Source organism: Eurosta solidaginis, chromosome 1, assembly GCF_040869045.1.
Source record: "Eurosta solidaginis isolate ZX-2024a chromosome 1, ASM4086904v1, whole genome shotgun sequence".
Classification (NCBI taxonomy): domain Eukaryota; kingdom Metazoa; phylum Arthropoda; class Insecta; order Diptera; family Tephritidae; genus Eurosta; species Eurosta solidaginis.
Genome location: NC_090319.1, coordinates 295454435 through 295466881, shown reverse-complemented (window position 1 = coordinate 295466881; position 12447 = coordinate 295454435). Strand labels below are relative to the sequence as shown.

The following is a 12447-nucleotide window of genomic DNA, read 5'->3' as shown; positions in this document are numbered from 1 at the left end:
ACAACGTATAAATCTACAACTTTATGAACACTTTTTAATACGCAGAACTTTTTGTACCAGTTATAAGATTAAAATTAGAAAAACTTGAAGCATGTGCGCATTCATCCTGTTCAATTAGCAATGATGTGCCCCACTGGGCGTATGAGTAACATTTAATCGGAAATATATTAGGGGGACTCATTAAAGCATATAAATGTATAAGGTGTAAAATTATATCCATTTACACACGCTGTTATATGAACGCACCTAGTAATATTTTTGATAAACTTAACCTATTGCCAAAAAAATTTTTGATTGTAATACAAATAAAAAAATGCCAAGATTAGGTGAAACATCAAAACTTTTTTTTTATATTTTTTGAATAAATCTAACAAGAAAATTGACGTACAATTTATGGCAAACCGAAAATATAAATATAAATTTCGTTTCGTTAACGACCAAAAAAAAAACAATAACAATAAATTTTCTAAAAAGTAATATTGATAAAATGGATAGAAGAAAAGATGCCTGTTACCGAAATGATTTTTTTTTGATAATTACCGTTAATAAACGTTTTTGTATATTTTTTTTATAATCAACAAAATGGAATATTTTTTTGGCAATTTTTTTTTTAAATTAATGAAAGGAAAGTTATGTAGGCCTGGATTTTTTTTTGTAATAATAAAAATATGGGAAATTTAATTTTCTATGAAAAAAATATGCCTTAATGAACCTCGGGTTTACATTATTTCACAAACAGACAGACTATACGAAGACATCCCTATGTAGCGTTGCAAAGATAATCAATGAGCTATACGCAAGAAGCCGGCCGGCAGTATGAGTCGTAAATTTTGTTTGTTCTTCACGACCAAACACAGCGCTGTGCTTACGTACATAAACATCATAAAACAAAGCACGTTCACTTCGTACAAGTTAAATTTACTTTTGTATAGAAAAAACTAACATTAAAATTCTACTTAAAATTTAATCGAATCAACAATGAGTAATGTTACTTCGTACGTTCAAATACATATGAAAACCCTAGAAGTAAGAAAACAACACATTGATGGAGTGAAGCAAGTCAGTTCATCAGTATAAAGCGTGTGTGGTCTTACCAATCTCTGGGGGTATTTGTTAATAAGTGCAAATGTTAAAAACAGCGTAGTGTAAATTTCGATACAACAAAGAAGGAAGTTGAAATCTGTATTTATTTTAACTCGGTATTTTTGATAAGAGTGTAAACAGATAGGTTGGCGCTACATACTTACATATGTACACAGCAGCGTACAGAAAAGGAGCAGTGGCAATTTTTGTCAAATGTCGTCCATCAAATTCTTATTTTTATACCCAGCTGTACTTGTACTTTGATTGGATAACGTTTGGTTGTACAGGTATAAAGGAATCGAGATATATATAGACTTCCATATATCAAAATCATCAGTATCGAAAAAAAATTTGATTGAGCCATCTCCGTTTGTCCGTCCGTCTGTCCGTTAACACGATAACTTGAGTAAATATTGAGATATCTTCACCAAATTTGCTACAGGAGCTTATTTGGTCCCAGAATTGATAGGTATTGAAAATGAGCGAAATCGGATGATAACCACACCCACTTTTTATATATATAACATTTTGAAACACACAAAAAACCTGATTATTTAGTAAATAATACACCTAGAATGTTGAAATTTGACGTGTGGACTGATATTGAAACTTGATAAAAATTAAAAAAAAAATTTTAAAATGAGCGTGGCACCGCTCACTTGTGACAAAACCAATTTTACAAATATTATTAATCATAAATCAAAAATCGTTAAACCTATCGTAACGAAATTCGGCAGAGAGGTTGCCTTACTATAAGGAATGCTTTGAAGAAAAATTAACGAAATCGGTTGAGGACCACGCCCACTTTTATATAAAGCATTTTTAAAAGGGTCGTGGACGAATAAAATAAGCTATATCTTTGCAAAAAAGGGCTTTGTATCAATGGTATTTCATTTCCCAAGTGGATTTATAACAATAAATAGGAAAAACTTCAAATTTTTAAAATGGGCGTGGCACCGCCCCCTTTATGACTAAGCAATTTTCTATGTTTCGGGAGCCATAACTCGAAAAAAATTAGTTCAGAACCATATGTGTATGTATTATTGCGCAGCCTTATAACACTATGAAGAAGACACAAAACAAACAACAATAGCATTTTAAGTGTATGTAATGTTTGGTTTCACCCGAACTTAGACTTCCTTACTTGTTATATTTTGGAAACTTCAAAAGAAAACGTCTATGAATTTTTTAACTGACACTATGCAAAGTAGAGCTTACGAATTCTAGAGATTGTTCGAGAAAATTTTCTCACGAGCCTCGACTGGTCTCTCTCTGTCCGACGAGTTCTTCTTGATCTTCTCTTCAGGTAAATCGAACCGTGAATAGAATTTGTTCGAACAGATCGGTCCCTGGTCCACTTGCCGGAAAAAAACTTCACCTGAACGCTATCCTATCTTTCACTTGTCGGAAAAAACTTTACATGAACGCTATCCTATCTTTCAAGCTGGATCAAATTGCACACCGTGTGCAAATTTGATTCTCAAATATTAAAGTTGATAAAGAGCAGCCCTGTACCAAATATCCAAGAAATCGCACCATAAATTAGATTTTTTGGAAGAGGTCGGTTCTTCCAGGAAAGAAAAGTTTCTCAATAATAAAACGGACAAAATAACGGCTCTAAATCATCCTCAAGTACCCTTGAACACATGCACAAAATTTTATCAACTTCATCGTCCAGTCGTTTAGAAGGAGCTCAGTGACACGTATTGAAGAAATATATAGACGTTTTGAGTGAAGTATGATTGCAAAGGCTTTATAATGAAGAAAAGTGTGTAAATACTGTCAATACAGCGACTAAATTGAATGTCGAGAAGCTCGCGAGAAGCCGAGTTCTCGATTACTCAGGTCTCAAAATTCTCGCTTGTGTTCGAGAAGAAATCGTAAGTTCTAATGCAAGGCAATCTCAAAAGCATTTTCGAAAAAATAGGAAAAATTTTTCGAAGATATCGAACTTTTTATTTAGATTTATTTGAATATTTTGAGCATGCAGTTCTGTAGCCCAATCAATGTCTTTCCAATAAAGTACAAGTTAAAGGTCCCTTAACATTGGCACAGATTTTTGACAATTTTTTTTTTCGAAAACTCTTTCAGAGTTTCCTTCATCCAAACTACATCCCGAAGGTTATGCGGAGGATTGTCGATGGTCTGCATATTTCCTTTAAATGTCCTTCTGAAAATATATGTGACCCGGTCTATGAAAAGGCGGCTTATGACTCAAAAAAGAAATTGGGAGAAACAGCTGTTAACAGCTGTTTTTGTTGCGAGAAACAGCTGTCAACAGCTGCTTTTTCTGAGCCGTAAGCCACCTTTTAATAGACCGGGTCACATATAGTATCCTAAGATCAATACGAGCTTCTGCAACATGTTTTCGAAACAAAATAATGTAATGTAAAACTTGCTAAGTACTTATGAAGTAAATAAAAATCCAATGCTGTTGCAGAGTATCTATAAACCCATTGAATTTAGGGTTCATGTCGTAACAAATTATACTGTCACGTCGCTGCCTATCATTGAGCTGTAAACAAGTGCTCAATTGTTTTAACCGCCGTTGAACATATCGTGATAAGAACATAATACATCAATTATAGACATGTACTATTACATACATACAAATGAGGTGTACTAAAAAAACCTACAAGTTAGGGCAATTGTTCTGGTATCGATATTAAGATTTTGCTCGGCGACTTAAACGACAGAGGGGGCATTTGTGTTTTTGGTTCCACGATCGGAAATTTCAGCCTCCACAATGAAATCTCCACTAATATACCGAGGCTGATCGACTTCGCCAATGCTCGAAATATGGTCTTATCCAGCACCAGGTTCAAGCATAAAAATATACGTCAAACTAAATGGCTGTCCCCCGATCAAAATAAACGAAGGTAAATCGACCACGTGGCGATAGACGGGCGGAATGTATAAAAAGCCCGCCTACGCGTCTAAAAGCAAGAAACAAACAAAAAGCAAGGAAAGCTAGACGAAAAAAGAAAAAAGTTCTGGAAACGTTTTAAACTATCTCGGTGTTACCAATTGGCCTCAGCACAGACAATAAGCTGTGTTCATAACCGTTTAAACGTTGAGCTCCGATTAGTTAAGTAAGTAAGTGGAGGAGTCTAAACACGTATAACAGAGCTAACCGTCTATGCAGATCCAGGGCTAAATAAAGACACCACGAAGTTCCAAATGGAAGAACTTCTGTGCGCCTAACGAATTCTCGAGAAAAAATAATAGTACCCGGACTCGATTTTTCTTCACTATATTTCAAGTTTTAAATTTCTCTTCTCTCCATTTCCGCTTCGTTTCTCCTTCTGCCTCTCTTTTTCTTGGTTTGCTCACCTCACTATCTATCACTATAGGGGTGCCACAGGGTGGTATCCTATCCCCACTTTTGTTTAATTTTTACATATCAAAACTACCTTCGCCACCGGAACGAGTTACTATCGTTCCTTACGCCGATGACTGCACAATAATGGCCACAGGCCCGGGCCCACAGATCGATGAGCTTTGCAACAGAATAAACGGCTACCTCCCTGATCTCTCCAGTTTTTTCGCCTCGCGAAACCTGGCATTATCACCGACTAAATCATCCGCGACCTTATTTACAACTTTGACGTCCCAAATGTCGACCATTTTGAACATCCACGTCGATGGCACTACGCTACCGACTGTCCTACACCCCAAAATCTTGGGTGTGACGTTTGATCAGGATCTACATTTTGGTGAGCACGCAGCCGCAATTGTTCCGAAAATCCAGAGCCGTAATAAAATCCTCAAATACCTTGCTGGCAGTACTTGGAGAAAAAGACAAAGAAACGCTCATTACCACATACAAAGCAATTGGCCAGCCGTTTGCGTGCTACGCGTCCCCTATATGGTCGCCAAGCCTAAAAACTACTATCAAGCAGGTCCTTGGTGAACTCCACAAACAGGCCTCGGACCTTTATGTCGGGAATTGCCCAGTGAATCCAGTACTCAGGGAACAGTACCCAAAACTTGCGGAAGAGGAACGCATACTCCCCAGGGAAACGCGAGTCACTCTCGCTCAGCTTCGTTCTGGATACTGTAACAGGTTAAACTCTTACATATCCAGAATCAACCCCGACATACAAAATGTATGCCCCACTTGCAATGTGTCCCCACATGACACCAACCATCTCTTTAATTGTAATGTGGAACCAACGCCTCTAACCCCCTTTTCATTATGGTCCACCCCTGTCGAAACAGCAAGTTTCCTTGGACTCCCGTTAGAGGATATTGATGACAATTTGTGATCGGGTCGCAGCTATTAGGTGGGGCGAAACATTGCTACAACAACAACAACACCAACCTGAATATCTCTTCCTCTAGCTTTCCTCCTATTCCTTTCCTTCTTCCATTACTCTCGCACTCATCCTCATTGCCACTTACACCCTTATCCTCAACCTCGCTCTCACCCGCATCCTCAACTTCACCTCCACCCTCATCCTTACTCTTACCCTAGTACTCACCCTCTCCTTCACCTTCATCCCCATCCTCATCCTCACCTTCACCCTAAGCCTCACACTCTTCCTCCTTCTTATTATGATTTTTCACATAGACCAGTCCCTGTACTAATTTTTCGAATGCCTGTTTCATGTCTAAGAAAAAAATATGTTTTTATTTAACCTAGACATAGCACTACCAGAAATCATACATTTCAAGCAACTACCGCCATAAATCCTTTCAAACAAATAGACATTTGTGCTGATATCGTGCTCCGCCTACCAGACCGAATGATCTGAGTTCAAGTCCCGGCAAACCAATATAAAACAAGTAAAGGTGTCTAAGTTCGGGTGTAACCGAACATTATATACTCAGCGTTAGCTTCAATTGTACGCTTCATTTCAGATAAATTACTTTTCAACATAACACGTGGCACGGCCCGTTTAAAAAAAAATGTCTCCCCATTTCCTCTTACAATAAAACTTGATAAGTGAAATATCATTGATACAGACCTATTTTTGCTAAGTTATAGCTTATTATTTTCGTCTACGACCCTTTTAAAAACCTTTTATATAAAAGTGGGCGTGGTCTTTAACCGATCTTGTCCATTTTTTCTAGAAATATTTGCTGCTATAGGGAAAATTTTTGTACCCAATTTTATTACGATCCGTTAATTTTTCTTCGAGTTATGGCTCCCGAAACATAGAAAATTGCTTAGTCATAAAAGGGGCGGTGCCACGCCCATTTTTTAAAATTTGAAGTTTTTCCTATTTATTGTTATAAATCTACTTGGGAAATGAAATACCATTGATATAAAGCTCTTTTGTGAAAAGATATGGCTTATTTTATTCGTCCACGCCCCTTTTAAAAATCTTTTATATAAATTAACCGATTTCGTTAATTTTTCCTCAAAGCATTCCTTATGGTAAAGGCAACCTCTCTGCCGAATTTTGTTACGATAGCTTTAACAATTTTTGTTTATGAATAATAATATTTGTAAAATTGATTTTATCACAAGTGGGCGGTGGTACGCCCATTTTAAAAAATTCAAAATTTTTATCTAGAGTTTCAATATCAGTTTACATGTAAAATTTCAACATTCTAAGTGTATTATTTACTAAATAATCAGGTTTTTTGTGTGTTTCCAAAATGTTATATATATAAAAAGTGGGTGTGGTTATCATCCGATTTCGCTCATTTTCAATACCAATCTATTCTGGGTCCAAATTTGGTGAAGATATATCAATATTTACTCAAGTTATCGTGTCAACGGACAGACGGACGGACGAACGGACGGACATGGTTCAATCAATTTTTTTTTTTCGATACTGATGATTTTGATATATGGAAGTCTATATCTATCTCGATTCCTTTATACCTGTACAACCAACCGTTATCCAATCAAAGTTAATATATTCTGTGTGCAAAGCACGCTGAGTATAAAAATTATTAGAAAAGTTTTTCTAAGCGGGGCACCGCTCGGTTGTGTATTGGCAAAACTTCCGAGTGTATTTCTACCATGCGAAGCGAATCAGTGAAATTTTAGCTTCCTTGCAGCTGTCGTTCGGAAATTTAAAAGGAGCACGACGCAAATTGAAAGTGAAACCATTTTATTGTTTATGGAGATTTTAAAAGTTTGAATACAATTATCTCAAAATGTAATTTTAAAACAAGTGCCCTTCATGCATGCAACTCCACAATAAAGCTGGGTTTTAGAAAACGTCTAGTGCTTGCCAAGAGGATAGCGCTCTTTTTATAGAAAATGGTTTAGTGATCAGACAAAACACTATTGATCACATTCACTCCTTGGGACGGGCCGATAGCCACAGCAGCTAGTGCTGTTTTTGCTAGTATTAAAATTTATTTGCTCACAAAACTTTAAAACTTTACAACACCTATTGCGAAAACAATACGTCACTTTAAGAGAAATCATATATATTATTTCTAATTGCTGTTTTATGTACGGGCCCGTTTTTCGCTCTTATTTGGAATGCAGATCTATAAATAAAGCTTGGTTGTAAAGATAGAGATTTGGGCTATTAGCGAACTTTGGGCAATTTTGGTCGTAGTGCTTTTGTTTAGCTAGATTCTATTAAAATAATTTGTTAAAAATAAGTTTTTGTGAGCACACAAAGAAATCTATTTGTACTATGGCACTACTGTGAACATTTGCACTGCATTACCGGCAGTTGCTACCATACGCCAGATGGCAGCGCCTGTAAGTTTTAATTGATTGACAGAACAGCTGATTTCTGTTGATATTTGATAAGAGGCTTATATTAGTTGCGCAATATGTGAACGGGTCCGGCTCGTATGTCATAAAATAGTATTTTAGTCTATAGAACGGGTATTATTTCAGGGAAATATCAGATATATGACAACACTCAGTTTGTCTGGCTTCTGGTCACCCTTATTGATCACAATCAATGCATTGCGACCGATTACTCACTCATCAGCTTATAATACTGGCTACCTGTAATGGCTAATTGTTAGAATTAGCCCTATGTTCATTCGTGTTGACTGATGACTAACTGATGTCTCGCAGAAGCAACAACAGCAGCAGCAACAGCAATGCCAGTGGGCTGACGACAGCGCCAACGTTTTAATTTCTTGGCTAGCAAGAACGAACAGTTTAAATTCAACAACACAAGAGATATCACGTTGTTACGGCATAAGCTCAGTTCGTATGCCAACAAAATCGTTCATAACAAACAACAAAGCACGCGAAATAAAGACGTGCTCGCTTGCTTGAATATTTATTCTCCCAAAACGCGCAGTGCTTAAAGAGACTTGTGATCGCGCGCGTTGGTTTTGATTGTTGAAGAAAAAAATAAATTAACAAAAAAATTGCAGCTTTTAAGGCAGTTGTGAATATATTTTTTTGAAAGATACAAATTTTATATGCGCAATTAAAATGTGTTATTATTCTGAATAGGCACAAAGCTACATAAATAGATAAGCTAATATCAGTTAGTATTTTTTAAATTCGATAAAGACGAGTGTATTTTGATAACACACAAAATAAGAAAAGAAAAAAACACATCAGTGCAAAACTACCTCAAATGAGCAAAGCGTACACATAGTGGTTATTAGGCGTGTAAACAAGTTGATCAACTCCCAACGCACTAAGTACACGTGTATCTAAGTGAGCTATTAGTGCGTGAAGAATCGCTTATGAATCTCAAGAGTTTATATTTACGTTAGAATTTATTTCACCTCAAAATGCCGAATACACACATTCAAAGCAACAATGATAATAACAGCAATACAGACAATGTTGTTCAGGATTCAACCGCCAGCACCTCCACCTCCACCTCAAATTTCACTACAAACAAAAGAAGAACGTTACGAAAACTTATGAGTTTAACACACAATCTTAAAAATAATTTAAATAATAATTTTCATCATAATCATAATCAAAATGAAAATTCAAATCAACAAAGTACTTCAACAACTAATTCACATATACATAATCATAATTATCGTATAGATCGCGTTGCCGAATATTCCGATGAAGATGAAGAAGGTGAATTTAGTTCTGGTGAATTTAATGATGAAGCTACCGAACTTGGTATAACCGGTTATGATGCAAAACGTGATTATAATCCAAATAAACATGATATGCGCAAATATCGAAAATTACAACGTTCCGAGGTGGAAGATGTAGCCCTCGGTACAAATCCAGTTGATAGTGATAGTGAATTTGAAATGAAGGACAAAAGTTCATCACGAGCGAAAATAAGTCGGGTGAGTACTTAGAATTTTTTTTGTTTATTTGCGTTTGTATATTTCTAGCATAAGTGTATACAGTTATGTCAAGGGATCTTGGATTTTTTTTATAAAAAGTGATTTTCATAACTATAACCCAGGGAATTTTTTTACAAGTATTCCCATAATCATATTTAACAAAGCTTAATTTCAATTTGGAATATATATACATACATAAAATCGTTATAAATAATACCAATTCCACACCGAGGGTTAATGAAACAATTAGTCAAGTTTTCTACATTAAAACCCATATTGAACTTAATCTTCCATACATAATACAAATACATATATACATATGTAACTATCTCATTTTTGCTTTATTGAATGCCTAAGGGAGTCAAAAATCTAGTCGCTTCGTGTTTTGGATTTTATTTTCAATAATTTACAAAAAACAGAAGACACTAAAAACTCAAAATTTAATTTTTGCAGCATTTGCAGCACAAGTTAATATGTGACACCCATAAAAAAGCCCAAATTCGAAAAATACCATTTTTTTCTTTTGACGATTTGGTACAAAGTTCGTTCTGAATTTTGGTAAAAGCGGGAGACCGATATCTTTATACCTTTTGAGTTATGAACAGCGAAAATCGACAGTAATTGTGCCGTAGACGGCGACTATGCAAAGGCTAGCGCAGTCAGAGATCTTCTCTCGCGGAGCGACACGTGTTTTTAAAAACTGGGCACAAGCATCTTTTTTTGATTGTCTTTAATGTTAAGGAAGAAACGGTATTTTAACTACTTTTTTGTTAAAAGCGTAAAATTAGTTTGGGGCTGCTGACGGATGTTCGTTAATGAAGCAAAAATTAAATATTTCATTAAACAAAATTCCGATTTCATCAGGGGCCAAATCGTAACATCCGTGATCGTATAACTCGTCACGTAAAAATATAATTTTTGGATTATGACATACGTGAACGTACTACTTCGATCGTAATTTTGGATCGCAACAACGTGACGAGTGGCCGAACGTACACGTTCCGTTCCACTTTCATTCGAACACAAACTGGCGATCGTATACACACGAATTTCAATGAAAATGTAAGAAAATTGTTAAAAAAGATGACCCTTAGATGACTCTTATTATTAACAAAGGTCGAAATTAAACAAGCTTAATCCAAGCCAAAAGGAAATATTGGCGGAATTCATGGCAAGAAACCCGCTTTCGTATCGGCTTGCTTCAAATTTAACTTCTCCAGAAAGTAACTCAACGCTTCTTAATCTAAGCGCAATCTCTTCAAGAAACTGCAATAATTTTTTGTTACAAAGGAATAACACATTAATGATATGCTTGCGGTTTGTTCGATAAGTTCAAAAGGTTACTGCACTCTTTTAACCACCTTTGGACTATCTTTTCATCATCTTCCCTATTACTGGAGCTCAAACAAAACAATAAAATTTGATGCATCGCAGTTATTTACTTTATTTTTTATATTTTGGCAACCAATTTGACAGTTCAAAATCTATTGTGAGCTAAAAATACAATCCAACCTAATGTGGATCGTAGAATTTATTGTGAATTGAAAAGAAATTACGTTCCGTTTGCTATCGTATGTTATAATCCCATTTTGTTTATACGCTTGACGTATCACGTAATTTTCTTTCGTATGGTTGCCGATGCGTGATCGTATGTTACGATTCGGGCCAAGGTTTCTGTGTGATATTCGTATAATACGTGGGTTTCGGAATTTTTATTTTTTTTTATCCTTCGAAATACAGCCGAAATAGTTCTCTTATTGTAAATTGGTTATTTGATACCAATTTTGAGAATTGACATGTCGTTATCTTGGTCATTGAAAGCCGCTTATTTGCTTTTAATATTCTTTCGAGCTGGGGAAATGTTTTCACATGATTAGCTCAGCGAATCCATTTCTACCCTCGTTAAACGCAATTTATGAGACCTGCTGCGTTTAACTAAGGGCATATATGGCCCTTATGCTACACATCCTAATATGCATTGAGATCTCAAATCAAGGTGCAATTCTAAACGTCATATAAGTCTTCTCAATTAAGTATCGGTACTTCGAGTATCGAGTATTTTTGATTTGATACTATCGCGTACCCGATACTTGCGGAGCGATACTTTATGAGGGTGCCGTATCAATTTTTTGCATTCCATATCGTGTCCCTATTTGTAAATCCTTTAGAAAATTGCACAAGAAGTGTATGTAACTATTTATAACTAAGCATATTAATATTAAAATTCTATTTGCAAAATTTTCAGAGAGTTACATAGATTCAGTATAATTTTTCTCAAAAACTTCATTGAGGGTGGCTAAATAAAAAAAAGCTGTAGGTCCTCAGCAAAGAATGAAAAATGAAACACAGAAAAAATAGCACAGAAAAAAAGACAAAGCAAAATCTCGACAATTATAAATCCTGAGAAAACAGAACCCAAACAAATTTTCATTGCCTAAAGGTGGAAATTGAACAATTTTTTTATATAATAATATTCATATTTGGTCGGAATTTTTGTCCGGAATAAAACCTACCCCGTTGCAAGCTATTTCTTACTCACAAATTTCAATTAAGTTCTCAAGGCTCAATACGCGTACTTAAAGTAAACTTCTCGGAAAATGTTATTGTAAAAGGGACTCTAGTCAAAGATATGATATTTAACAGCAATGGCCCTTGCATTTGAATTTATACTTTTTAAAACTTTAAGACATTTCAGAGTTTTGTGCATTTGGTATTGGAAACGTTGCAGGGTCGTGAACAACTTTTGTAAATTTAATTTTTTTCTTTGCACAATTTGTTTTGTATTAACAGTTACTGATTAACTATTCAATGCTGAGAAAATATACTAAAGTTTTTGATGTTGCGTAATTGAAATGACATAGCAAATACAAAGCCGTATATTTTGCTGGTGTATTGTGTAAATATACTACACTAGCTTGCAAAGGCAATGATGCTAGACCACTTGCACAAAATCCTGAATTCCCCTTCTATGTTGTTTGTTTTAATTGAAATGCTTTAAATTTGAGAAAATTCTGATTTTTGATTTGAATCTTGTTCGACAAAAAGGTTGAAAATAGATATGATTGTTTAACTTATAACTTAGTTCGTCTCAACTGTTATTTTTTTTTTGTTTTTTTTTTTATAAAGGTTTTAATTAATCCGTATCAATCTTTCTAAGGT

At 35.3% G+C, this 12447-nt stretch overlaps 1 protein-coding gene across 15 annotated transcripts in view; it reads left to right on the top strand.

Moving 5' to 3' along the window:
• The window catches only part of KrT95D (phosphofurin acidic cluster sorting protein KrT95D), a 298169-nt gene that overhangs the window by 230214 nt on the left and 55508 nt on the right, over positions 1-12447 (top strand). For 14 of the 15 annotated variants that reach the window (XM_067761111.1, XM_067761110.1, XM_067761115.1 and 11 more), the window contains one exon: positions 9032-9288. In XM_067761111.1, the coding sequence (XP_067617212.1) occupies positions 9032-9288 (257 nt within the window). Of the gene's footprint in view, positions 1-8234; positions 8511-9031; positions 9289-12447 lie in introns of those variants that run through there. The other variant, XM_067761119.1, reaches the window with a different exon arrangement.